A 26,147-nucleotide genomic window follows, 5' to 3' on the forward strand; every position below is an offset into this window, starting at 1 on the left:
ATACAAAAAATTAGCTGGGCGAGGTGGCGGGCGCCTGTAGTCCCAGCTACTCCGGAGGCTGAGGCAGGAGAATGGCATGAACCTGGGAGGCGGAGCTTGCAGTGAGCTGAGATCCGGCCACTGCATTCCAGCCTGGGCGACAGAGCGAGACTCCATCTCAAAAACAAACAAACAAACAAAAAAAAAACCAGGCATCTGCCGGGTGCGGTGGCTCATGCCCGTAATCCCAGCACTTTGGGAGGCTGAGGTGGGTGGATCACCTGAGTTTGGGAGTTCAAAACCAGCCTGACCAGCATGGAGAAACCCCATCTCTACTAAAAGTACAAAATTAGCCAGGCATGGTGACACATGCCTGTAATCCCAGCTACTCGGGAAGCTGAGGCAGGAGAATCACTTGAACCCATGAGGCAGAGGTTGCGGTGAGCCCAGATCATGCCATTGCACTCCAGCCTGGACAAGAAGAATGAAGCAACATCTCAGAACAAAACAAAACAAAAACAGGCATCACCTCCTTGGTGTCTCATCCACACGAGCACCATGCTCTTTACTGACTGGTTGGGAAGGGGTGTGCTGGGCCGTGGGGGCCTATGGCCTGGAAGAACTGAGAACCTCCCTGTTTCTGCAGAGGGAAGGAAAAAGGTTCTGTTGCCCTTACTTGGAACTCCAGCCCTGGAGGCCTGAGGGTCTGGGCCGTAGAACTGAGATATTTCCTAGTTGAGGCAAAGTCCTGGTTTTGGCTGTTTTCATTTATTTTTTTGAGACAGTTTCCCCACTACGTCACTGGAGTGCAGTGGCACGATCTCACCTCACTGCAACCTCTGCTTCCCGGATTTAAGCGATTCTCCTGCCTCGGCCTCCCAAGTAGCTGGGACTACAGGTACCTGCTACCACACCCAGCTAATTTTTGTATTTTTAGTGGAGACGGGGTTTCACCATGTTGGCCAGGCTGGTCTCGAACTCCTGACCTCAAGTAATCCACCCAATCCAGACTCCCAAAGTGTTGGGATTATAGGCGTGAGCCATCGTGCCTGGCCTGTTTTCATTTCTTTTGTTATTGAAAAGTAACACAGATGACTGTTGAACAGTATGGAGCTGGGGGTGCTGGCCCCTGTGCAGGTGAAAATCCCCATCTAACTTTTGACTCCCCAGAAACTTTACCAACAGCCCCCTGTTGACTAGAAGCCTTGCCAATAACAGTTGATTAACTTGCAGTTTGTATGTTTTATGTGTTATATTCTGTGTTTTTACAGTGAAGTAAGCTAGAGAAAAGCAAATGCTATTAAGATGCTGGGCGTTGTGGCTCACACCTGTAATCCCAGCACTTTGGGAGGCCAAGGCAGGCAGATCACGAGGTCAGGAGTTCGAGACCAGCCTGACCAACATGGTGAAACCCTGTCTCTACTAAAAATACAAAAATTAGCTGGACGTGCTGGCGCACACCTGTAATCCCGGCTGCTTGGGAGGCTGAGGCGGGGGAATCGCTTGAACCCGGGAGGTGGAGGTTGCAGTGAGCTGAGATCACACCACTGCACTCCAGCCTGGGCGACAGAGCAAGACTGCGTCTCAGAAAAAGAAAAAAATCATAAGCAAAATACATTTCCTGTTCTTTACGTGGAAGTGGCTCATCACCATGGTCTTCATTCTTGTCATCCTCATGTGGAGGGGCTGAGGAGGAAGGGGAGGAGATGCATGGTCTTGCTCTCTTGGATGGGAGAGGTGGAAGAAAATTGGCATATAAGTGATCACTGAGGCCAGCCTCATGCTGTTCAAGGGTCAGAGTTTGCAGAATGGACACGGTGACAAGTTTGATTCCCCTTTTCCTGCCTGCCCAGTGGGCCCAGCAGGGCAGCACCTGCTTTTGGTCCCGTGTGGCCTTCCTGGAGTAGGGGGTGCCAGGCACTGTGTGAACCCCCACCTCCACCTCTTTTTTCTCCAAGGCAGAGATATTGCTTTTATGTTGTAATATTTTGAGATAAGGAGAAACTGTTAATCATTTAATCATCTTTTTTTTGTTGTTGTTGTTTTTGTTTTTTGAGACGGAGTCTCGCTGTCGCCCAGGCTGGAGTGCAGTGGCGTGATCTCGGCTCACTGCAAGCTCCGCCTCCTGGGTTTACGCCATTCTCCTGCCTCAGCCTCCGGAGTAGCTGGGACTACAGGCGCCCGCCACCGCGCCCGGCTAATTTTTTGTATTTTTAGTAGAGACGGGGTTTCACCGTGGTCTCGATCTCCTGACCTTGTGATCCGCCCGCCTCGGCCTCCCAAAGTGCTGGGATTACAGGCGTGAGCCACCGCGCCCGGCCGGGGGTCAGGTGTTTTCAAGTGCGCGCTCTAGACAGGCCGTCCTGGCCCCGCCCCCGGACAAGGTGCTGTCTTAGGCTGCGTTTTCAGCCCCTGCGCCGTGGTGAGCTGCGTCCTCTCTCTGCAGACTAAGCTGTACACCCTGCCTGCGAGCCATGCCACGCGCGTTTATGAGATGCTGGTCAGCCACATTCAGCTCCACTACAAGCACAGCTACACCCTGCCAATCGCCAGCAGCATCCGGCTGCAGGTACGGTGGCCTGCGGTGGGCAGCCTGTTCCTGGGGGCCCAGCCAGGTGTCCCCATTTCAGCAGTTGCAGTTCATGGAAGCTGCACGGACAGCCCCAGGATGGGGCCTCAGCTGACCGTCCCTCCTCTGCACCCACTGTGGCCGCAGCCTCCCCAGCCCTGGTGTCCTTCCCTCTGCCTGCAGTCCACGCATCTGTGGCTTGTCACTCTAAGCCGCACGGTGGCATAGGTTGGGGCAGAGAAAAGGAAGCACGGCGACTTCCGGGGCAGTGCATGGCCCTGACGCTCCTGATGCTGCAGAATTTGTGAAGGACGTGCAGCAGAGGGCTGGGCAGGTGGGCAGCACGGGGCAGGGCTGGGAGGGCAGGGCTGGGCAGAGCAGGGCTGGAGGAGCTGCGCTGGGTTTGTCCTATGGATGTTGGCACCAGGCTGAGCAGAGGTGACTGGGATGGGAACCCTCCCTCCTACAGCAGGTGCTCTCTGGGGCCACCCCATGACCTCAGAGTCCTGTTCAGCCTGTGAGTGGAAGAAGTGGCAGGGCTGGAAGCTGAGCTCCGCTTTCTGGCAGTTGAGGGCGTGTGGTGCTGCCAGAGGAGCAAGGCGCCCATCCCCTCCATCCCAGGCGGGCCCAGCTGTGGTGGTGGGGACATCAGGCTCTGTGAGCTCTGAGGCAAGCAGGGAGGGAAGAGGCTGTGGGTGCTGGGCCTCCAGTGTCACCAGGACAGAGCCTGTGTCTGTGTTGGGATGTGGGTGTGTGCACATCAGCAGGTGGCCTTTTCTGAGTGCCGTGTGGTGCGGGACGTGGGTCCGAGCAGGTGGGGCGCCGCCTCTCCTGGGCCTGCATGAGCCTGGCTCTGGATTTCCCTGTCCTCTCCCTGACAGGCCTTTGACTTCCTGTTGCTGCTGCGGGCCGACTCACTGCACCGCCTCGGCCTGCCCAACAAGGATGGGGTCGTGCGGTTCAGCCCCTACTGCGTCTGCGACTACATGTACGCGGGACCTCCCCCACAGCCCATGAGGCTCAGGGCGTCAGGCGCTGGGGCCGTGGTGGCAGCTGGGCGCGTGTCTGAGGGACGTCCCAGGGTTGGGAGGAACCGAGTCCGCTCTGTTCCTTCTGTGGGGACTTGGCCTCAGCTGCTTCTCTTGCTTCTGCAGGGAGCCGGAGAGAGGCTCTGAGAAGAAGGCCAGCGGCCCCCTTTCTCCTCCCACAGGGCCACCTGGCCCGGCGCCTGCAGGCCCGGCTGTGCGGCTGGGCTCCCTGCCCTACTCCCTGCTCTTCCGCGTCCTGCTGCAGTGCTTGAAGCAGGTGAGTGGGGTGAGTGGGGCCAGGCAAGGACTATCCGTCCCACGTTGGGCCAGGAGGACGGGGAGCTGCTACCTGCCTGCTAGGCCTCCCTCCCTGCCTGGCCCGTGGAGGGCAACCGTCCCTCAGAGCTGAGCCTTCCCCCTTCGCTGAGCAGCTGCAGGGACACAGGCCTGTGCTGGGCAGGCTCCCCCTGGCTGAGAACGGGGCTCCCGGGCCCTTGCTGCTGTCCAGCCACAAGCAGAGCCTCAGATGCTAGGCTTCCACCTCTGTCTCCAGGGTCCGGAAGGCCCTGTCCTGACGCCGCCTCTCCTTGTAGGAGTCTGACTGGAAGGTGCTGAAGCTGGTTCTGGGCAGGCTGCCTGAGTCCCTGCGCTACAAAGTACTCATCTTTACCTCCCCTTGCAGTGTGGACCAGCTGTGCTCTGCTCTCTGCTCCATGGTAGCGTGGCCGGCCTGGGGTTGGGGTGGGGGACGCGGTGGGATTCTTCCGGAAAAGACTGCGAGCCTCTGGGCAGAGCAAGTGAGACCCTCCGGGCTGGGGCTCCATTTCCCTCAGACGCAGCTGCACTCTCAAGCAGATTGTGCCTTTGGCAGGGTGGAGGGACCCCTGCCCCTACTCGCAGCTTTTGGGACCGACGTCAGAGGTCCCTAGCCAAGGGCATGTCACTGAGTGTGAATGCCTCTCGTCCTTTTCCTGAGCGGGGCTCCCATGCTGTTCACATCACATTCCTGGTGTGTTCCTTGGCAGACACTCCCACCACTCTGAAAGGGAGACCCTTCCTAGGAGGGAGGCAGGAAGGCTCCCCAACCCCTTGGCCCCCTTTCCTGGGCCTGCGTTCCCAGGGCCTCCCCGGCCCCTCTGGCTACCCCATGACCTGGCTGCTGGGGAGGGGTTTCATGCCTGGATTTGATCGTCAGCTTTCAGGCCCAAAGACACTGGAGCGGCTCCGAGGAGCCCCGGAAGGCTTCTCCAGAACTGACCTGCACCTGGCTGTGGTTCCAGTGCTGACGGCATTAATCTCTTACCATAACTACCTGGACAAAACCAAACAGGTAGGAGGTCACAGCAGGACAGGCCAGCTTGGTGGGGCCTGGGATTCCAGGACTTGGACCAGGTAGGCCCCACATTGTTCTCATAAATGGGTTTCTGCCAGGCCAGGGGTGAGTGAGCTGGCTCTGCTTCCCCGGGTGGCTGCCAGGTGCCCAGCGTGGGGGCATCCGATTCCCCCGGTGCTTCTAGCTCTCTCAGGCCTGGGAGCCCTTCCGGTGTCCCCGTCCACCCCGGCAGTGTTTCTGCTCCCTGCGGAGTGCTGCCTGGCCTGTCCCTGCTGTCCCATGGGGCAGGTGGCCATGCCGTTGGGTGGAGCGGGGCTGGTTCTGAGGCACAGGGCGGGCAGGCCAGAGGCCTTGGCTTCTGCCTCTCTCCACACCCACCATCAGGTGCTGGAAACTCACAGAGGCACTGTGCCTTCACCCGCGATCTGCCTCAGGTCCCCCGTCCCAGTCGCATTCCTCCACACCTCTCTTTGACGTGGCCCTCCGGGATGAGGAGCTGGTATCCTAGAGATTCTGGCTCCCACTCAGGGCCATGCCCGCCAGGAGCTGAGACTCGGCCCGTCTGTGCCCCAGGCCTCAGCTCCTGACGGAGGCCCTGTGGGGAGGTGATGTCGAGTTCCCACCCCTCAGGCTCAGCCCCACCATACTGGGCCACTTCAGCCCCTCTGAGAGGCTCCCCAGGTCCTCACAGGTCTTGTCCCAAAGCATAGCCAGCCTTGCTGGGCTGCAGGTTCTGAGGCCTTACTGGCCCATAGTGTATCTGAGGGCTGAGGCCGGCTTTGGGAAACGGAAGCTGTTCCCGGGACACTGCCTGGCAGGCCGTCTGGCCCCAGGCTCTGCCTGAGTGCCGCTCATCTTCTGCTGTCCTCATGGAAGACACTGCCCAGGGTTGGTGTGGGATCTGGCGGTCTCACCACTTCAGGCAGCGCAGCCCCTTGCAACAGAGCCAGCCTGTTAGGACCCCAGGAGCGGGCGATGAGATCCCAGTGTGTCTGGGTTCTGTTGTATCCTGTGGGATGGTGTCGGAATGCAACTGACCGGAGCAGTCTGCTGTGCAGAGTCTGCTCGAGTAGCTCAGCGCCGGTGGCTCTGCCCCATAGGCATTCAGGGACTTCCTAAGCCTTGGCCCTTCTCCCGGTGGAGTGCTCGAGGTTGGTGAGAGGGAGGCGAGGTTGCCTCTGCTGCGGGCGGGTGGGGCTTGAGACGCCCTGTCTCCTGCAGCGCGAGATGGTCTACTGCCTGGAGCAGGGCCTCATCCACCGCTGTGCCAGCCAGTGCGTCGTAGCCTTGTCCATCTGCAGCGTGGAGATGCCTGACATCATGATCAAGGCGCTGCCCGTCCTGGTGGTGAAGCTCACACACATCTCGGCCACAGCCAGCATGGCCGTCCCGCTGCTGGAGTTCCTGTCCAGTGAGTCCCCGCCCTGCCTGCACATGCACCCCTGAGGTTCGGGCTGTGCCCTGTGTGGAATACCTTGTGTGGGCTTCTCTGATGCCCTCTCAGGACTCCTTGGGGAACCTGAGTGTCTCACCTGCTGTTGCCTCAGGGCCTGGGTGTCTCTGCCTGGCTGCTGTGAGTGCTCTCCCTCCTGGCCTTGAGGGGCGGCTCCTCTCACCCCTCTAGTGTCCATGTGAACGCCCCTCCTTGAAGAAGCCTCTTCCCCCTGAGCCTTGGCCCTGCCCTGGTTCTGGGCCTCCTCTCTGTCCATCAGAGCACACATTGCTTCATGGGGGCTTTGTTCGCTTCCCCCAGACTGACTTCAGGAGCTCAGGTGCCTGCCCCTTCCGCTTGTGCGTCTGGGCGGGCCCTCAATGTTTAGATGGCAGAAGGGCACTCCTGGGCCAGCACTTTGTGTAGAGGCTGGAGAGGAGATTGTGTGTACTTTGTGGGCCACATACGGGTCCTGTCAGTCTTTCTGTTTTGTTTATAATCCTTTAGAAGCATAGAAGCCTGGCCGGGCGTGATGGCTCATGCCTGTAATCCTAGCACTTTGGGAGGCTGAGGTGGGTGGATCACCTGAGGTCAGGAAATCGAGACCAGCCTGGCCAATCTGGCAAAAGCCCGTCTGTACTAAAAATACAAAAATTAGCTGGGCATGGTGGCGGGTGCCTTTAGTTCCAGCTACTCGGGAGGCTGAGGCAGGAGAATCTCACGAACGCGGGAGGCGGAGCTTGCAGTGAGCGGAGATCACGCCCCAGCACTCCAGCCTGGGCGACAGAGCAAGATTCCGTCTCAAAAAAAAAAAAAAAAAAGTGTGGAAGGCTTTCCTCACAGGTCACACAAATGGCAGGCCACAGCTGGAATTGGCCTGGGAGCCGTGGTTGGCTGGCCATGGGACGGACAGCTGAGGCCAGGGTCGGGAAAGCCCCGTCCGTGTGACTGTGGCCTTCCCTCCTCTGCAGCACCCCGTTGCTGTCGTGGGCAGAGCAGCCTGTTGGCCTTTAGAGGCCCTGCACGGGACCCCGGCTCCCCTGACCACTGTCTTTGTTACTGCAGCTCTGGCCAGGCTGCCGCAGCTCTACAGGAACTTCGCCGCGGAGCAGTATGCCAGTGTGTTCGCCATCTCGCTGCCGTACACCAACCCCTCCAAGTGAGTGGCCGCCCCAGGTCCCGTGCCTCCAGCCCTGGCCAGGCCTTGCAGCAGAAAGCCCTGGCAGCCTTGGTGCCCAAGGCCTGAGCGCCTCTGCTTTTTGCACTTCATGCCCTGGGGACGTTTCCCTGGTGCCAGGATGGAGTGCCAGCCCCCTTCTCGTCTCAGGTTTAATCAGTACATCGTGTGTCTGGCCCATCACGTCATAGCCATGTGGTTTATCAGGTGCCGCCTGCCCTTCCGGAAGGATTTTGTCCCTTTCATCACTAAGGTAGGCGCAGGGCCGGCGAAGGCTGTGTCCCTTGACAGGCCAGGGCTTGCTTTGCCCTTGGCTGTCCATGGCTAGGGCAGAGTGATGACGGGCAGGCAGAGGGCAGTGGGAGGGTGTTTGGGGCGGTGCCTATGGCGCTGGGGGCTCTGCTGGGCAGCCTGAAGGGGTTTGATGCATGGTGGGCATGGAGGGGTGGGAGCTGGTGCTGCTGCCTTGCCCTCAGCGAGCAGCTTGTCCCCGGCCAGGGGGCACCCGGCAGGCCTGTTGAGGGCTGGGCCTCCACCCCCCATTGCCACCCCTCACTGTCCGGGCCTGCTCATTCTGCCAGGGCCTGCGGTCCAATGTCCTCTTGTCTTTTGATGACACCCCCGAGAAGGACAGCTTCAGGGCCCGGAGTACTAGTCTCAACGAGAGGCCCAAGAGGTACGGCCTGCAGGGGTGTGCCTGGCATCGGTGTGGGCGGGGAAGGACGTGGGGCTGTGGCCTGGCTGACGGTGCCTCCAGGTCAGTGAGTGGAAACGGGTCCTGCGGCTGGGGGCCAAGGTGCCCTGGAGTATGTGAGGCAGGGCAGGACCTGCAAGGGCCACTAACACCCCTCAGCCCCTCACCAGGTTGGCCATGGTGGCCTGCAGCACGGTAGCACCATGGCCTGGGTCCTGGCTGCTTGTGCCACACGCACCTACTTGTGGAGTTGGGGAATAGGGTGCAAGCTGTAGGCGCCTGAGCCCCTTGAAGGAGCCCGGCCTTGTCTGGGGCTCCCCCTTCCTCTGCAGCCCCCAGCCTGCCGCCAGCCAGGGACTCTGCTTCACCATCACTGCCGCCTTGCCAGATCGCAAAGAGCTGAGCTGGCCTCTGTGTTCTTGTTTGCATTTCATTTGAACGGCTTTCTCCTCCCGTCCCCCACCTTCCTGCCCAAGCTATTTTGGCTTTCCCTAGATGGGAATACGGCATTTTCCAGCGTGACCTCAGCTCGGAAGCTGTTCTCTGGAGCCCCTGGGGGCTCGGGGTCAAGCTCGGCCATTTCAGCCAGAGACTCCTTTCTGGGGTCTTGGTTTCTTTTCCTAGTGACCTTCAGGGCCTGGCCACTGAGGCCTCCGTGCCTCCTCGGTCAGAGCTGGGCGGTGTCTGCCTTCCGCGGGTGGTGGGATCGCCTGGCCAGCACAGCCTGGAATCTGCCGTGGGGGTGGCCCACACACGTTTAATTTGCACTGATGTTTGTTTTGGTGTCATGCGTGAAGCCTTACTTTTCCTCAGTCATGTTTACCAGATGTATTATCATGCATTTTTGTTTTCTGTCTCTTCCCCGCTAACTGCCCTTTGGCATGGCTCTTTTGCTCATCTCACCCGCGGGATCTCTCCATCCTGACCCTGTGGCCTGGGACCTTTCCTCCTCACCCCTCCACTGGCTTGTTCTCCCCTCCCGGGAGCTGGGCTCTCTGGGGCGTTGGGGCTCCTTCCTCACCCGATAGTCTGAGGATAGCCAGACCCCCCAAACAAGGCTTGAATAACTCTCCACCCGTGAAAGAATTCAAGGAGAGCTCTGCAGCCGAGGCCTTCCGGTGCCGCAGCATCAGTGTGTCTGAACATGTGGTCCGCAGGTAGCGGGACTGTGTTGGGTGGGGGGCACGGACCCTGGAGCTTGGCCCCGTGAGCACCTGGGTGGCAGTGCATGGGGCTGCTTGCATGACCTCGTCGTCTGCCCGTGTCCTCCCTGGCCAGCCCAGGGGGAGCTGGTGACGAGGGGTGGAAGGGTTGCATTCTGTCCCCAGGCCCCGTATGAGCACGGGCTGGCTGCACGCATTCCTAGGCCCCTTCAGGGTGCCGCTCGGAGACAGCCAGGCGTGCCGGGCAGCGGCCTCCACAGGCTGTCCCCGAGGGCCGCAGTGCTGGTTGGGGGAGACACCACTCCTGGTTTTGGCCTTTTCGTATTCTCTAGAACGGACGTTTTTCCTTGGGCTCTCTTCTCAACAGGGTTTATTTTTTGTTGTAGCTGAAAGGGAATAAGGGGCATTTGGGGAGGGTGCTGGGGTGGGGCCAGCCTGGGAGGGTCTGGGTGGGGGCCAGGATCCTCCAGGGCGTGGGCCTGGGCCCCAGGCCACGGCTTCAGTCAGTTCTCCCTGCGGTGTCTGCGTGCAAATATGGGCTCTCGGGCTCTCGGCTGTCTCCTGCCTGGGGGTCACCGCTGCTGGCACTGGCAGAGGGGATATCTGTCTCCTCCTGGAAGCCCGTTGCAGCCCAAGGGGTCCCACAGCCCTGAGTCCATCCACCTCCTTGCCTCAGGCCGGCCTCTGCTGTGCGGGACTTGGCCAGGGCTTGGGGTGGTAGGGGTGCTCGGTGAAGCTTAAAGCCGTTTTCTAGCACCTTCTGTATCATGAGCAAAATATTGCCTAGGGGCTATGAAATGTGTATCAGAATGAACCCCACGGAAGCCTTTTCCCCGTCAGTTAGTGTGACTGGTCACTGGCTGTGGAGCCCCGGCAGCCGCTTGCCTGTCACTTAGTGTGACTGGTCACTGGCTGTGGAGCCCCGGCAGCCGCTTGCCTGCCTGGGAGTGAGGGTGAAAGGCCACGCGGGGATCCCAGACCTCTGTGTGCTCGCCGGAGGCAGCCTGCGGGCAGAATGCAACGTGGGCCTATCTGCGTGGCCTCCGCCTCTCTGCATGACTACACTGTTTCGCCATGAGGCCGTCACCTAGTGCTCCCGTGGGCTTTGGTGAGGGGGTGTCTGTCTCTCTAGCCTCCTGAGTCTGCTCTGACCAATGGGCCTGGTCTTCCCCCCGCGGCGTCTCCCCGTTCTCTGGGGTGATGTGGTCCACGTGATGCTCAAGCCGAGGCTCGCTGGGCCGCCCACACCCTGTTGGGTTCTTTCCGAGCGAGTTCCTCGGCCGTGCATGCATTGAGCTTTGATCCCTTGGTGATAGGCGGCTCGGCCCGCCCTGCCTGGCACCCTGACCCCGGTTGCGGCCTCTCCCTCCAGCAGGATACAGACGTCCCTCACCAGTGCCAGCCTGGGGTCTGCAGACGAGAACTCCGTGGCCCAGGCTGACGATAGCCTGAAAAGCCTCCATCTGGAGCTCACGGAAACCTGTCTGGACATGATGGCCCGATACGTCTTCTCCAACTTCACGGCTGTCCCGAAGAGGTGCAGGCAGCACCCCAGGGCTGGGCGGGCCTTCGGGAGCCGAGGCATGCGGGAGCTCCACGGGCGAGCTGGGTTTCACGCTCCCTGTCTTCTAGGTCTCCTGTGGGCGAGTTCCTCCTGGCGGGTGGCAGGACCAAAACCTGGCTGGTTGGGAACAAGCTTGTCACTGTGACGACGAGTGTGGGAACCGGGACCCGGTCGTTACTAGGCCTGGACTCGGGGGAGCTGCAGTCCGGCCCGGAGTCGAGGTGACTGCACCTTCCTTCTCTCCATGCCTGCCAGCCTCGACACTGGCTGTCCCAAGCCCATGCCCACGAGGCACCCTCGTGCCAACCTGGGGACTGAGTCCACCCTGTGCATGGGATTCTCTTCTTAGCTCCAGCCCCGGCATGAATGTGAGACAGACGAAGGAGGCGCCAGCCAAGCTGGAGTCCCAGGCTGGGCAGCAGGTGTCCCGTGGGGCCCGGGACCGGGTCCGTTCTATGTCAGGTGAGCCTTGGCCCCAGCCACTCCCACACAGGCACCAGGGCTCCCTCAGTGGCTGCTGCTGGTCCCAGTGTTCAGGAAGGCCCCTGAGCCCAGAGGCCGGGGTGGCTGGCTTCAGGCCTGGCCCACATCCTGACTCGGGGTGAGGCCTCCACAGCTTAGCCCACAGCCGTGGAGTGGCGGAGTGCGGCCCGCTCGCTGCAGAGGGGCCTGTTCTGGGAGCCGGTGTTTCCTGTGGGTCTTTAGCCCGGCTCAGTCCTGGAGCCGCCTCTGCTCCAGGGAGCCATGGTCTGACTGCAGGGCAGGTTCTGGGTCCCTCCCTGTGGCCCGGGGTCCACTGAGGCCAGTGCTGTGGTGGGCTGTGCTTCGAGGGCAGAGCTGCCACCCTCTCTGGCTCCCTGTGGCACCAGCCTGCCAGGCCCGGGGGAGCACTGAGCTTTAGGCTGGTGGTTTTGCATCAGGTAGGTGGTGCTCACCAGTCCTCCGCCCTCCTCTTCAGGGGGCCATGGTCTTCGAGTTGGCGCCCTGGATGTGCCGGCCTCCCAGTTCCCGGGCAGTGCCGCTTCTCCAGGACCACAGACTGCACCAGCCGCGAAGCCTGAGAAGGCCTCGGCCGGCGCCCGGCTTCCTGTGCAGGAGAAGACGAACCTGGCCGCCTACGTGCCCCTGCTGACCCAGGGCTGGGCGGAGATCCTGGTCCGGAGGCCCACAGGTACTGGGCAGGGCTGGCCTGGGCCCCGTCCCTCTGCCAGTCACCCACAGAGCTGTGGACACACGGGCGATTGCAGACTTGGCCGTCTTGGGGTATTTGGGGGTAACTTTTTCTCCCCCCCGAACAGAGTGTCGCTCTGTCGTCCAGGCTGGAGTGCGGTGGCGCGATCTCGGCTCACTGCAAGCTCCGCCTCCCGGGTTCACACGATTCTCCTGCCTCAGCCTCCCCAGTAGCTGGGACTACAGGCGCCGCCACCTCGCCTGGCCAATTGTTTTGTATTTCTAGTAGAGACGGGGTTTCACCGTGTTAGCCAGGATGGTCTCGATCCCCTGACCTCGTGATCAGCCTGCCTCGGCCTCCCACAGTGCTGGGATTACAGGCGTGAGCCACCGTCCTGGCCATTTGGGGGTACTTTTAAGTCTCCAGAGGTGAGCTGCGAGGGGCGATCCAGGTGGCCGAGGTGGGGCAGGGACCTGTAGTGAACCAAGTGGCTTCCACGGCAGAGAGTCGCCCTCCGCGCCTGGAGGCTGGAAGTCTGAGATCCAGGTGCTGCTTGGCAGGAGCTGCTTCTCGGAGGCCTCAGTCCTTGGCCTGCAGCGGCTTTTCCCCTGTGTCCTCACAGGCTCTTTCCTGGGTGTCTGCGTGTTAATCTTAGGAGGAGACCAGCCGTGGCTTGGTCCACTCTGGTGCCTTGTTAGCCTTAATTACCTTTCCTCTGAAACCCAGTGTCCAGAGACAGTCCTGTTCCGAGTTCCTGGGGTTGGGATTAAAGCACACCAACATGGGGGGCACAGCTCAGCCTCTTCCCAGAGGCAGAGGGAGGCCTGTGCAGAGGCCCAGAGCCCAGGGCCGCCTGGGTGTGGCTGAGGAGTGCGAGGAGTGGGGTTCCGGCCCTCCTGGAGGCCTTGGGTCCGGACTGTGAGGCTGTGGGCTGGAGGCTGCCGCTCACAGGTGCCTCCCCAGGCTTGGCCGAGCCTGGCCTCGGGACCGGAGCTGATGGGGGCGGCAGGGTGGTGGCCGCCAGCGCTGGCTCTGACATTGTGGTCCTGAGGATCGTGGGAGGGAGCATCAGGGCAAAACCAGGGCCCAGCCAGGAGGCCTCCCGGGGGCCAGGGATGGGCATGGGGCGGCGCTGGCCTCAGGCCAAAGGTGCTGCCGCCTCTGCAGGGAACACCAGCTGGCTGATGAGCCTGGAGAACCCGCTCAGCCCTTTCTCCTCGGACATCAACAACATGCCCCTGCAGGAGCTGTCCAACGCCCTCATGGCAGCTGAGCGCTTCAAGGAGCACCGGGACACAGCCCTGTACAAGTCGCTGTCGGTGCCAGCAGCCAGCACGGCCAAACCCCCTCCTCTGCCTCGCTCCAACACAGGTGGGTGGCATGGCGGGCCTTAGCATGGGCTCTGCTCCCACTGGCCTGGTGCTCCTGGTGACGGCAACATGGCTGCTCTCCGCTGAGGGCACCTACACGGCTGGGGGTGGCCCCTGGCCTGCCTCAGCACAGTCATCCTCTGGTGTCTGGGAGAAGGCTGGCCTATGGGAGGTGCCTGCCCTCTCAGGAAACTGGAGCTGGCAGTGTCAAAAGCAGTAGGGGCCCTGTGGAGCCTTTGCCCAGCACCCTCCGTGGGGAGTCCAGCACTGCAAGCTCCAGGAGGCTCCGCGGCAGCCTCCCTCCCTGCCTGGGCCTGGGTTTGGACACCTAGGCCCGCCTGCACACTCTCGGCCCCCACCCCACTCGGCACCGTGCTTCTCGCCAGACCCTCTGGCCCTTCTCTGTGGCTGCAGATGGCACTTAGCAGCCTAGGATGTCTACTCACGGGAAGAGGAGGCCCAGCCCTCCTCAGGTCCGCCCGAGCAGCTTCCAGCTCTGGGCCCCGTGCGCGCCCCTGCCGGCCGCTGGCCCTGCCCTCTCTCCTCTGCAGGCACGGGGCCTGTGCTCTCTGCTCGACCTGTGTGTAGCCCTCCTCCTGCTGACGTGGCCGCGCACGGCCTTCCCTTGCAGTGGCCTCTTTCTCCTCCCTGTACCAGTCCAGCTGCCAAGGACAGCTGCACAGGAGCGTTTCCTGGGCAGGTATTGGCGCGCCTCTCGAAGGGAAGCGGTTCGCTGCAGAGCGCCACTCTGCCTCATAGATGCTGTGCTCATCGCCTCATCCGCCCGCCCCCATGGTCCGTCTGGCCTCCATTGCCCTGGGGAGCAGGTCCCGACTCGCATGAGGACGTCTGTGCAGAACGCCTTGGCTTAGCCAGTGGGATCCCCTTGACTCGATCCCTTTGTGGCTGAGCCCCGTCTCTGCGCTGTGCAAGCACGCCCAGCTTCAGGCCCGAGGGGGGGGGGTGGCCTAAGTCTCCATGGTGACATCAACTGAGCTGCAGACTCTGACGGGGGCCGGCTCTTTAGGGGAAAGCCCGCCCCAGGCCCCTGCCGAGCTGGCCTTGCCCTGGTCTGGTGGCTCCCCGGCCTCTGGTGGCTCCCCTGGCCTCTGGTGGCTCCCCTGGCCTCTGGAACCCACAGATGGGGCTGCGTGTGCCTCGCGTCCCAGGTTGACCAAGGGCCCTGCAGACTGACCTCTGCCTGTTACCCCCAGGCCCTGGCAGGGAGTGCTGTGACCTGCATGGTGCTCCCCTGCCAGGTCTCCACGTGCGGACAGGAGCAAGTTCGGAAGGGCTGCGTGGGACGGGCCCTGGGGCGTGTGACTGTGTGTGTGCAGGGCTGTGTGGGCTCCTGGGGGCTGTGTTGGTCCCTCTGTTGCTGCTTCTACTCCCTTTCCCTCTGCCTGACGCTGGCACAGGAAATACAGCTTTGAGACCTCACACCCTCTCTCCCCAGCTGTTGGTCTGGCTTGGAGGTGGAGGGTGAACCTCTGCTCTTGGGAGCGGGCTCCCAAGTCTGTTTGCAAATAGGGACTTCCCCACGCCACGGAGTCTCTGCCTCCTTCCTCGGTTATGGAGGGCTGGTTTCAGGTGCCCCCTCTTCTAGAGCCGAGGCCCGTCTTGGGCGGAGAGTGTCTTGCCCCTGCCTACCTGGAGGCACAGGGGTGGCTGCTGGTGGACTACGGTGGGCAGAGCCGGTTGCCTGCCCATCCCCCAGGAGCTCATGTCTGTGTCAGGGTTACACCCAGGCCCTCCCAGTGTCTTCCCTGCCCGCTCGGTGGATGGCAGCAGTAAGCAGAGCCCTGGGGAGGCTCGCAGGGCTGCTGTCCCTCTGGTCAGAAGGCTGGTTCTCAGAGCCTTCTGTGAGCGCCAGGGCCTGGCCTAGCCCCACATCCAGCAGCCCCGTCTGTGTCCTCCCAGACTCCGCCGTGGTCATGGAGGAGGGAAGTCCTGGCGAGGTTCCTGTGCCAGTGGAGCCCCCAGGATTGGAGGACTTTGAGGCAGCGCTAGGCGTGGACAGGCGCACAGACGCCTACAGCAGGGTGAGTGTGGCTCAGAGCCTAGACCCTCCTGAGCTGGGGGGTCTCCTTGTGGGAGGCAGGGCTCGGCGTGGGTGGGCCTGCACCCGGGGAACTGGCTCTGTGAACTTGGGCGAGATGATCTTCCACATCCTTTGTGCACAGACGGTCTGCACTTCCCAGCCGTCCACCTGGGCCGGCCCCTGGCTGCTGGGCAGCCTGTGGTCTCGGGATGCTGATACCTCGGCTCGCACAGTGTGGGGCACAGCTGGTGGTGGTGCTGCTGCTTCATGGGTGGGGACCGTAGCCTGGTGCTTGGGCTGCTCTGTGGCTCTGGGACAGAGGACAGATAGGGCCTCTCACCACCTCCAGGGCAACCCCAGGTAGGCTCGAGGGTGCCTCCTGATGGGATTCTCTTTGGGATGGTCCTTTCTAGTCGTCCTCAACCTCCAGCCAGGAGGAGAAGTCATTCCACGCAGAGGAGCTGGTGGCCGGGGGAATCCCCATTGAACGAGCCGTCTCCTCGGAGGGTGGCCGGCCCTCTGTGGACCTCTCCTTCCAGCCCTCACAGCCCCTGAGCAAGTCTAGCTCCTCTCCTGAGCTGCAGACCCTGCAGGACATCCTCGGGGACCCTGGGGACAAGGCTGACGTGGGCCGGCTGAGCCCTGAGGTTAAGGCCCGTTCACAGTCAGGGATCCTGGACGGGGAAAGTGCTGCCTGGCCAGCCTCGGGCGAAGACAGTCGGGGCCAGCCCGAGGGTCCCTTGCCTTCCAGCTCCCCCCGCTCACCCAGTGGCCTCCGGCCCCGCGGTTACACCATCTCCGACTCGGCCCCATCACGCAGGGGCAGGAGGGTAGAAAGGGATGCCTTTAAGAGCAGAGCCACAGCTTCCAATGCAGAGAAAGTGCCAGGCATCAACCCCAGGTGGGTCTCTTGCTTCCGGGCGGGGCTCCTGATACCATCCTGCAGGAACCTGGTGCCTCAGTTGCCCCAGGCCGAGCAGGCTGGGGAGGGTCCTCGCCTGTGCCCTAGGGCTGGCTGGAGCCCCTGGGAAGGCGGTGGAGTGGGAGATGGCCAGGTTCTGTGTTCCTCCCTGGGCTGTGGCTGCCCTGGCCAGGCCTTCACCTGGGTGCCCACTGTCTCCTCCCTGTGCAGTTTCGTGTTCCTGCAGCTCTACCATTCGCCTTTCTTTGGCGACGAGTCAAACAAGCCAATCCTGCTGCCCAATGAGGTAGGCGTGGCCTCCCTCTCCTGCAGTCTGCTGGAGCTTTGTGGCTCTGGGGAATGGTGGGGGGCCCAGCTCTGCTGCTCAGAGCTCAAGCTTACAGGGGGCTCTAGCCTCGGCTCCCTGTGGCAGCCTGCTGTGACCAGCCTGGGTGGGGTGGCTTCCCATGGACAGGCATCTGGGGCTCAGACAGGGCTCTGTGTGCCATAGTCACAGTCCTTTGAGCGGTCGGTGCAGCTCCTTGACCAGATCCCATCATACGACACCCACAAGATCGCCGTCCTGTATGTGGGAGAAGGCCAGGTGAGGCTGCAGGGCGAACCTAGGTGCCTGGACAGGGCCAGCTGGGCCTCAGCCTGCAGGGGGTGGGAGTCTGGGCCCCCTACGCTCCGCGGAGCTCAACACTGCTGGGTACCCTAGAGCATGAAGTGCTCATTGAGCTCCATGCCACATGCTGCTCTGAGTGCTGAGGACCCAGACGCGAGTGACAGGTCAGCGTGTGAGCACCTGGCATGCCAAGGAGTCGGAAGGACTGGGCGGGTGGCACCGGTCGCGGGGCTGGGGAGGGTGCTATTGGTCAGTGAGCTGACAGCTGAGTGGTGAGGGAGAGGGCGGGGGAGCCTGCATAAGGGGTAGGGGCATCCCGCACAGCAGCAGCAGGTGCAGAGGCCGGGGGCACCCTGCCCAGCCGGAGCATCTGTGCTGGGCGAGCACAGTAGCCGACAGGGTAGGCAGCCTCAGTGCCCTAGAGGCTGCACCTTCATCCCAAGGGAAAGGGCAGGGCCTGGGCTGCTTCTGACTCAGCCGAGTCTCAATGAGTCCCTCCTGCTGTGTGGCTCGTGGAGGTGGGTGGTGACGGTCTCTGTGGGAGCACGGTAGGCCCCTGGGGGCAGGCTGCTGAGGAGCCAGGGCCCCGGCTGTGCTTTGAGGGTGGAGCTCCCTGATTTTGCTGGCCAGGCATACACAGGGCTGAGGGAAGAGGGGGGGTCAAGGATGACACCTGGTGTCTGGCCTGGGTGGCTGCTGGAATGAATGGTCCCGTCTGCCTCAGGGATCAGAGTGGGGCTCCCGGCAGAGCCCACTGGGCACCCCCACCCTCTGCGGGGCGGGGCCCGGCCCGGGAGTGATGCCACCTTGCCTCTCCTCTCTCCCCACAGAGCAACAGTGAGCTCGCCATCCTGTCCAATGAGCATGGCTCCTACAGGTACACGGAGTTCCTGACGGGCCTGGGCCGGCTCATCGAGCTCAAGGACTGCCAGCCAGACAAGGTGTACCTGGGCGGCCTGGACGTGTGTGGTGAGGACGGCCAGTTCACCTACTGCTGGCACGACGACATCATGCAAGGTGTGGCCTGACCCCCACCCACTCCTGCTGCCCCACGCCTCGGGGCACAGCTCCCATCTGGTCCTGTTGCCCCACGCCTCGGGACATGGCCCCGGCATCCCCACCCGCTCCAGCTCCCCACGCTTCAGGGTCCGAGCTCAGCAGCATGGGCATGGAGGCAGTGATGGGGCTGGTGGCTTTGCTTCCCAAAGCCCTGCCCCTGGGGAAGGGCCGAGGGCCACTGGCTAGGCACCAGAGGACATGGCCCCCGCAGGCCCCCAGAACCCCTGGAGGAATCAGGAGGTGCCCCGGTGCAAGGCACAAAGGGCCTCAGCACTGGCCCCACAAACCCATCTGGCTCTGCTCACCTGCAGCCGTCTTCCACATCGCCACCCTGATGCCCACCAAGGACGTGGACAAGCATCGTTGCGACAAGAAGCGCCACCTGGGCAACGATTTCGTGTCCATTGTCTACAATGACTCTGGCGAGGACTTCAAGCTCGGCACCATCAAGGTGAGTGAGGGGCTGTCAGTGGGGCTGGGTCCCAGGCAGGTGCGCGCTACTGTGTCCTGGGTTGGTGGGGGGTCCTCCCTGAGCTTTGGTCACGAGGAGTATGAGGAGAGGCCGCAGTGCTCAGGGCCCCATGGGCATGAGCTTCAAGCCCTGAGCCTGAGTTGCATCATCTGTGCCAGGGAGCCTGTGGCCCCTGCTGCTGGGGTTTTGTCAGGAGTAACTGGCAAGTGCAGACTGGGTGTGCTGGGTGGGCACAGTATAGTTGGTGCTTCCTGTCTACCCGGCGCGGCCCTTGGGCCCCCAGTCTCCCCAGTGGCAGCTGTCAGGCCACTCGCTTGGTTACCGCCACGCACCACTAGGCAGCAACCAGCATCAGCCTCTTCTGGAGGTGGGCTGGGTCGGCCAGTGTCACAGAGCATGTCCTGGGTGCTCTGTCCGGTGAGCCCCAGCGTGGCAGGGAGAGCTGGCATGGCCCAGGCAGGGCAGGTGGGCTGGAGGCCTCACTCCAAGGGCCCCAGGACCCTGAGGCAGCCACTGAACCAAAACCCTGGGGCTGCTAGTCAGAGTCCAGGAGGAGCAGGAGCATAGCGAAGGCAGGCCCAGCCAGACGCCAAGACGATCAATGGGGGACATCCCAGAAGCTGAGGAGGGTGTGGTGGTGCTGAGATGGGGTACACGGCACACTTCATGGCTGGGCAGACGGATTTGGACGTATGCAGACACCTTGGGGGCCCTAGCAAGTAGAGGTGCCCCGCTGTGGCTGCAGCAAATGTGGGTGCTGGGCCCAGGTGTGGAGGGGGCTTGGCCTGTGGGAGGCCAAACACAGCCCCGCTGCCGGAGGGGAAAGTTCAGGGGCAGATGCTGCCCATGGGGCCGACAAGCGTCTAGCAGTGCAGCCAGGCAGTGGCTGAGAGCAGCCCTCAGCACACGGTGTGTGCGGGGATGACCCCTTCTCTTGTCCGGGCAGGGCCAGTTCAACTTTGTCCACGTGATCATCACCCCGCTGGACTATGAGTGCAACCTGGTGTCCCTGCAGTGCAGGAAAGGTAGGGTTGGGGTGGGACTGGGCAGGGTGGCGCCAAGGGCCCTGGGCCTGGCATGACCACCAAGTCTCCCCAGACATGGAGGGCCTTGTGGACACCAGCGTGGCCAAGATCGTGTCTGACCGCAACCTGCCTTTTGTGGCCCGTCAGATGGCCCTGCATGCAAACGTGAGTGGGGGCAGGTCCAGGCGTGAGCTGGTGGGACAGGCCCAAGTGCCACCTGAGAGTGAGCTCACCCCTGCCTACGTCCCTAGATGGCCTCACAGGTGCACCACAGCCGCTCCAACCCCACCGACATCTACCCCTCCAAGTGGATTGCCCGGCTCCGCCACATCAAGAGACTCCGCCAGCGGGTAGGGAAGATGGGGCTGCCCAGGCTGTGGGGCGGGCGGGTGGGCAGAGCGGGTGCCACGCCTCCTGGACTTGCTGCCCAAGCTGCCTCTGCCTTCAGATCTGCGAGGAAGCCGCCTACTCCAACCCCAGCCTGCCTCTGGTGCACCCCCCATCCCATACCAAAGGGCCTGCACAGACTCCAGCCGAGCCCACGCCTGGCTACGAGATGGGCCAGCGGAAGCGCCTCATCTCCTCTGTGGAGGACTTCACCGAGTTCGTGTGAGGCTGGGGCCCTCCCTGCTGCGCCCGCCCTGGACGCTATTTTGTGTCAGTGAAATAAAGTCCTGGCGCTGATGCACAGACAGAGGCACAGGCTGCAGTCAGACAGCGCTTTTATTGACTTTGTCTGCTTGGTGCGGGGGTTGGGTGGGGGGAGGTTGAGGCTCTAGCAGCAGCCGTGCCCGCAGAACTGGTACACAAAAGCAGGCGCAGCCAACTCCGAGGGCCCTGGGGCTGCCCGGGCCACACAGCACACGCGCGCACACACGCTCACCTTCCTCCACCCTGGGAGCCAGCCACCGGGGGAGTCTTTTTCTCTACCCACCCTGGGGTCCTCTGACAGGCCTCGTCCTGCTTCTCGCCCAGACCCGATGCCAGCAGGCCTGGGCGCTGCTCTCTCGCTACCTGGCCTAGGGCAAGAAGGATGACAAAGCCTCTGGGGTGATGAGAGTGCCTGGGGGACAGCTGTGCCCCCAGCACTGGCCCAGGGCCATGGTCGCATCCAAGCAGCAGCCGGGCTGCTGTAGCCCCGCCACACCTACCAAGGTGTTGGGGAGGCCAGCTCTGGGCGCAGGGCCCAGTTTCAGCTGCCAGGCCCCTCAGCCCTAGTGAAAATAGTGACGTACAAAAATATATACATTTTAACACCATATAAATTACTGACACGAGACACAGTGAGACGATGCGGGGAGTACGGTAGGAACGAGAGGTAATAACTTAGGGGCAGGGTGGCGGCGGCGCAGGCTAACCCTCCCTGAAGCCAGCAGCCTTAGCGATGGGGGACATCTGCCCAGGGGGTGGGGCCGGGCACAGCCCGCTGTACCTGAGGACTCGGGCAAATAAATTAGCATCTCAGAGGCTAGAAAACATCCAATACTGCTGTGTCCTCCCCCAGGGAGCTGGGGAGGGGACCCTGGGTCCTGGTTGGACACACAGCCTCTTTAAAGTGCTGAAGCCCACAGGCAGGCAGACACCCCTGCCTGCTCTCTGGGGAACCTGCGTGCAGCCATTCTGCCTGGCCCGAGGCCTTGAGGGTGGCAGAAGGTAATACTGAGCGGTGTCCACTCTGACTCCACAGCCCATCCCCACCAGGGAACGGGCCTAAGTGCTGCTGGGGTGGACCTTGTTCTTGACCCACAGAGGTGTCCTGCTGGGGCCAGTGGCCAGGTCCACACCTCGACTGGCCCGGGCCAGGCGGCTGGGCAGTGCTGGCCGCAGGCCCGGGGATGGGCCACGGGAAGGTCCGGCGGGGGCCCGGCTGCTCCTGCGGCCTTGCAGGCTGTGCAGCTGCTGCTCCAGCTGGTAGACGTCCTCTGTGGCCTGGTTGAGTCGGTCAAACTGGGTGAGCAGGGCCTCAAACACGGCTTGGAGGCGGGAGGGCTCGGGCTCACTCCTCGTCCCCAGCCGGCCCAGGCTCACGCTCAGCCCATCCAGCTGGCTGGAGGAGGTGGAGGGGTGCGACGCATCGGAGCCAGCGCTGGGTGGGGGCACATCCGGGGATACCTTGGAGCCCCTGGAGGAGCGAGAGGGCAGCGGTTCCATCCCTTCAAAGCGGACTTTGTGGCGGAACTGGGGGCGGCACAGGGGCTCAGTCAGTCCGGCTGCACCCTGGGCAGAGCCCAGGGCGTGTCCCTCTCCCCCCCACTGGGCCGTACCCACCTCCTTGACCTTGCTGAGGCCCATCCAGAGGCGCAGCCTGCGCAGGAACAGCTCCACCATCTCGTAGTCCTGGGGCTCCCAGGCCGGCCGATACAGCTCTCCACGCAGGGCGTGGTAGCGCCACCGAAGGATGACAGCCCCCAGCCGTAGGGCGCCCCACAGCCGCAGCGCCCAGAGCCCCACACACAGCAGTGGTGACAGGTGCCAGGACTCGGCAGGACACAGGGTAGAGAGCCCGGTCCCAGAGCACAGCACCAGCAAGGCCTGGGCCACACTCCAGAGGGAGTCCACGCAGGAGGACACGAGCTGCGGGGAAGGCGGCATCAGTGAGGGCGTGCAGCTGAGCTGAGCTAAGGGGCTCTCCCCGGCCGCGCAGTCACCTACCAGAACGGCCAGCTGGGCGTAGGCTACCCCGAGCACCACCAGGCCCAAGGTGGCCCCCAGGAGCTCAGGCAGAGCCCGGAATAACGTCTTTCCAAAGACGGACCACTGGCGCACGAAGCGTAGCTGCTGAGCGGCCTGCGGACAAGGGAACATCAGCTTGCAGACCTGGGGTCTGCGCCCAGCCCCGCGCCCACCGGCCCCGCCCTTACCTTGACCAAGAGCAGGAAAAGCAGTGAGGCCGCCAGGCCACGGGCTGCGGAGCTCAGCTGCGCCACTTGGTCGAAGCTGGTGAAGCGGCGTGGGCGGCCGCGCACGAAGCGGGTCCACTGGCGGTCGGCGGCGCCCAGCTGGGCGAGGCGTACCAGCGCCGTGGCCGCCGTCAGCACCACCAGTAGCCACCGTGCCCAGGCCCTGGGTCGCAACACATGCCAGCACCCTTCCCTGTGCCAAGTACGGGCCTCGGCCACGGCGAAGTGCAGCGCGAACAGCAACAGGCACACCTGTGAGGGGCGGGGTCAGGAGGGTGGGCGGGGTCCTGCGAGGGGTGGGACGCTGCCGGGGGCGGGGTCCTGCGAGGGGTGGGGTGCTGCCGGGGGCGTGGCCCTGCGAGGGGTGGGACGCTGCCGGGGGCGTGGTCCTGCGAGGGGTGGGATGCTGCCGGGGGCGTGGTCCTGCGAGGGGTGGGACGCTGCCGGGGTGGGGTCCTGCGAGGGGTGGGACGGTGCCGGGGGCGTCGCCCTGCAGGGGTGGGACGCTGCCGGGGTGGGACGCTGCCGGGGCGGGGTCCTGCGAGGGGTGGGACGCTGCCGGTGGGAGGACCGGGGTCTGACCGGGGGCGGGCGTACCGAGGTGAGCAGAGGCAGCGAGAGGCCCGCGCTGAGGCGGCGCAGCGCGAAGGGGCGGACGCTGAGAGCGGCCAGGGCGCGGCCGGCCGCCGGAAACTCGAGGCGCAGCGTGACGGCGGCGTGCAGCCCCACGGCCGGGCTGTAGCGCGTGAGCTCCACGAACACAGCGCGGCTCCTGCGCAGAGGGTGCGGGTCACTAGGAGAAGGTGGCAGGGCGGAAGCTTTGGGGACCACGCAGTACAGGCGTGGCTGAGGGGCTGTGGAAGCCTCCTAGGCCAGCGGGGGCCTGAGGGGTAAGGGTGGGCTCTTGGCTGGTGACTGCAGCCACCCTGGAGAGGGCAGGGGAGGGAGCTCCCACCTGTTGTCCAGCCAGTTGTGCAGCTGCAGGAATCGCAGCCGGTCGCGGCTCTCCTCCAGGCTCAGGCCCAGCTCCTGCACGTAGCCCCCGCTGTCATACACTGCACAGGAGCCCCAGGACCATGCCCTGCCGGAGAGGGGTGGCGTTGGTGCCACACCCCAGCCCTTCCGGCACCCCTGAGCCAGGCTGGTCAAGAGGCCGGGGCACTCCTGGAGAACTACTCCCTTGTCCTCGGCACACACGCCTGGGGCCCTCGCTCTGCTCACCCCAGCAGATCCGGTGCAGAGTAAGCCCATGTCCCCGAGCCATTGTGAGGACTCTCCCAGCCAACGTCGTAGTCGCTCGTGCTGAAGCCTCCCGCAGCTGAACAAGTGTGGACCCTGGGGCCGGGAGGGTCTGGGCAGAGTGCTGAAACAGAGTCCCGGGCCGGGACCAGGGCGTCAGCAAAATCCAATAGGCGTGCTTCCCGCTGGCCAGCTCGCCTGAGCTCTGGTTCCGCACCACCCCAGAGAACCCTCCCAGCAGCCATGAATTAGACAATGTTACCATCTCTACTATACAGAGAAGGAAACTGCGGTGTCAAGAGAGCAAAGGTCACACAGCTAGGGAGCAGAGCTGATGCCAGAGTTCTGCTGAAGGCCGCTCTCTGGACAAGAGGAAGGATTTAAGTCTTGGGGCACCCCCTGCCAGCTCACCTTCCTGCAGCCGCACCTGCCGCAGCCGTGGAGGCCCCAGCTCTGGGCTGGACTGGTTCCCGTGGACATAGGGCAGCAGCACGTGCGCCATCCATGGCCAGAGCTCCTCAGACCTGCCACAGCACCAGACACAGTCACGTGCTCCAGCCCCCACTGCCCTATGCCCGCCTGGAGTGAGTGGCCACTACAGACCCAGGGAACATGGCTCCCACTTCCCTGCTGGCCACGGCTAGACCTGGGCTCCTCAGCCTTATCCTGGGGACGTGCTGGGGCAGAGTTCTCTGTCATGGTCCCATCCTGTGCACTGCAGGGCACGGAGCTGTTTCCCTTGCCTCTGCCCACTGATGCCAGCAGCACCAACCTCCAGTTCTGGCAACCAAAAAGGTATCTACATATTTCCACATGTCCCCTTGGATCTAGCTGGACTAAGGGCAAAACCAAAGCCCAGGAGACAGACCAGTACACCAGGTGCCCGTACCGCGTGATGGCCAGGAAGGTCCGGCTGTGCAGTTCCTGCTTGATGGCGCTCTGCAGACGGTAGGCGTGCCCATGGCACGAGGCATCCCCATAGCTGGCCAGCAGCGTCACCAGCAGAAAAAGCATGTACACCAGGAGGCTCTGGTGGACAGAGGGCCCTGTGGTCAGCCTGCCAGCCCAGTGACAGCAGGGCTTTGGCCACAGCTGGGGCCCCCACAGCTACGGCAGGTGCAGCTGCAGAAAGGTGAGCTGGCAGGGGGCGCCCCAAGACTTTACCTGGCTAAGTAACGGCAGCACATACCCTGCCCAGGACCCCACCTGGGGGCAGACACACAGGCCACTGCAGCGGTGCTTAGGGGCCTTCAGGGCGAGACAGGAGTGGGCATTGGAGCTGGGCCCTGGCAGGGACTGCAGCAGCAAGTGGAGGGCATAGGGTAGGAGGGAGTCCTGGCAGAGGCTGCAGAGCCTTGAACCCCCAAGGGCCTTCTGGGTGAGGAAAGGGGGACGACAGTGTCCCGCATACATGGGTGGGAGGTGGGAGAAAGGAGGTGGAGGTGGCACAGGCCGCACCCGGGCTCACCCGCAGCATGCCGTGTAGCCTCTTGACCTTTCGGGCTTCCTCCTTGGCCAGGAAGAGTGCAAAGCCGTGGGGGGGGCGTACACGTGGCACACGTGCGCACACGGGCGTCACAGCCGGGCTCTCCACCAGGGTGTCATCTTCATCAGGGTGCAGCCGCTTGGCCACCAGTGAGAAGTACAGTGCTTCCAGCAAGACCTGGGGAGGGGGTGGCTTCAGAGGGGTCCCCCGTGTTGAAGGCCTGCAGCCTACCCCTGACAGCCCCCTCACCTTCAGCGGCTCCCAGCCGAGGAATGAAGCCAGGAAGCTGGTGGTGCTGGACAAGAGCCACGCAACACTCACACCCGGGGGGAAGCCGACACCCACCCACCCTGAGACAGCCACAGCCACAGCCACCAGGAGCAGGCTGAGCCCGTGGGCCAGGGAGGTGCACCAGGCCGGCAGCAGGCGCTTCCGCGGACCCTCCACCAGTCCTGGGAAAGCAGAGACAGACCTGTGACAGGCAGCTAACAGGGAGGGGCTGGGGGCATCCCAGGCCTACGCAAGCGCACCTGTCCTGGAGAGCCTCGCTGCCTGGGGCCGTTCCCAGGTCAGGCCCGGGCTGGGCGGCCCCAGCTCGCCCAGCCTCTGCAGCTCCAGCGTCTCTGTCTTCTCCCCAGGAGTGCTGGACCTGGGGGACATGGTGGGCCGTGAATTCGTTCCAGCCTCCAGCAGGCAGTGGCAGCCAAGCCCATGCTAATCTGGGCAGGCAGTTTCTTGAGCCTCTCGGGTCATGGGGTCCCCCCACAAAGAGACGGAAGACCCTACCCCAAATGAGAGTGGGAGTGGTGCTAGGAGCCAGGGAACCAGGAGCCACTCCAGGCGCCAAAGCCAGGTGTCCGCCTGTGTCCCTCTCCCACTCACTTTCTGCTGATAAACCCATCGCGCACAGCCTGAC

The 26,147-nt window shown here is 63.2% G+C and overlaps 2 protein-coding genes across 38 annotated transcripts in view; one reads left to right on the forward strand and one right to left on the reverse strand.

The window, feature by feature from the left end:
- Positions 1-20,319, forward strand: part of TSC2 (TSC complex subunit 2) — a 39,911-nt gene extending 19,592 nt beyond the window's left edge. For 6 of the 23 annotated variants that reach the window (XM_005590932.5, XM_074028549.1, XM_045381415.3 and 3 more), the window contains 26 exons: positions 2,426-2,548; positions 3,430-3,536; positions 3,703-3,853; positions 4,170-4,292; positions 4,772-4,906; positions 6,131-6,320; positions 7,407-7,500; positions 7,669-7,771; positions 8,100-8,194; positions 9,241-9,369; positions 10,748-10,912; positions 11,008-11,160; positions 11,289-11,401; positions 11,898-12,110; positions 13,278-13,481; positions 14,112-14,180; positions 15,401-15,522; positions 15,935-16,422; positions 16,654-16,729; positions 16,934-17,026; positions 17,881-18,067; positions 18,421-18,560; positions 19,528-19,606; positions 19,680-19,771; positions 19,858-19,956; positions 20,055-20,319. In XM_005590932.5, the coding sequence (XP_005590989.3) occupies positions 2,426-2,548; positions 3,430-3,536; positions 3,703-3,853; positions 4,170-4,292; positions 4,772-4,906; positions 6,131-6,320; positions 7,407-7,500; positions 7,669-7,771; positions 8,100-8,194; positions 9,241-9,369; positions 10,748-10,912; positions 11,008-11,160; positions 11,289-11,401; positions 11,898-12,110; positions 13,278-13,481; positions 14,112-14,180; positions 15,401-15,522; positions 15,935-16,422; positions 16,654-16,729; positions 16,934-17,026; positions 17,881-18,067; positions 18,421-18,560; positions 19,528-19,606; positions 19,680-19,771; positions 19,858-19,956; positions 20,055-20,219 (3,708 nt within the window). In that variant the 3' untranslated portion in view covers positions 20,220-20,319. The remainder of the gene's footprint in view (positions 1-2,425; positions 2,549-3,429; positions 3,537-3,702; positions 3,854-4,169; positions 4,293-4,771; positions 4,907-6,130; positions 6,321-7,406; positions 7,501-7,668; positions 7,772-8,099; positions 8,195-9,240; positions 9,370-10,747; positions 10,913-11,007; positions 11,161-11,288; positions 11,402-11,897; positions 12,111-13,277; positions 13,482-14,111; positions 14,181-15,400; positions 15,523-15,934; positions 16,423-16,653; positions 16,730-16,933; positions 17,027-17,880; positions 18,068-18,420; positions 18,561-19,527; positions 19,607-19,679; positions 19,772-19,857; positions 19,957-20,054) is intronic. The other 17 variants (XM_074028540.1, XM_045381418.3, XM_074028542.1 and 14 more) reach the window with 12 other exon arrangements.
- PKD1 (polycystin 1, transient receptor potential channel interacting) overlaps positions 20,312-26,147 on the reverse strand; it is a 47,789-nt gene continuing 41,953 nt past the window's right edge. For 8 of the 15 annotated variants that reach the window (XM_045381410.2, XM_045381408.2, XM_045381406.2 and 5 more), the window contains 12 exons: positions 25,762-25,880; positions 25,481-25,683; positions 25,214-25,408; positions 24,635-24,774; positions 24,157-24,269; positions 23,728-23,869; positions 23,462-23,587; positions 23,104-23,278; positions 22,468-22,758; positions 22,259-22,393; positions 21,875-22,180; positions 20,312-21,784 (listed from right to left, as the gene is read on the reverse strand). In XM_045381410.2, the coding sequence (XP_045237345.2) occupies positions 21,317-21,784; positions 21,875-22,180; positions 22,259-22,393; positions 22,468-22,758; positions 23,104-23,278; positions 23,462-23,587; positions 23,728-23,869; positions 24,157-24,269; positions 24,635-24,774; positions 25,214-25,408; positions 25,481-25,683; positions 25,762-25,880 (2,413 nt within the window). In that variant the 3' untranslated portion in view covers positions 20,312-21,316. Of the gene's footprint in view, positions 21,785-21,874; positions 22,181-22,258; positions 22,394-22,467; positions 22,759-23,103; positions 23,279-23,461; positions 23,588-23,727; positions 23,870-24,156; positions 24,270-24,634; positions 24,775-25,213; positions 25,409-25,480; positions 25,684-25,761; positions 25,881-26,147 lie in introns of those variants that run through there. The other 7 variants (XM_074028539.1, XM_074028538.1, XM_045381409.3 and 4 more) reach the window with 3 other exon arrangements.

Source organism: Macaca fascicularis, chromosome 20 (assembly GCF_037993035.2).
Source record: "Macaca fascicularis isolate 582-1 chromosome 20, T2T-MFA8v1.1".
NCBI lineage: Eukaryota > Metazoa > Chordata > Mammalia > Primates > Cercopithecidae > Macaca > Macaca fascicularis.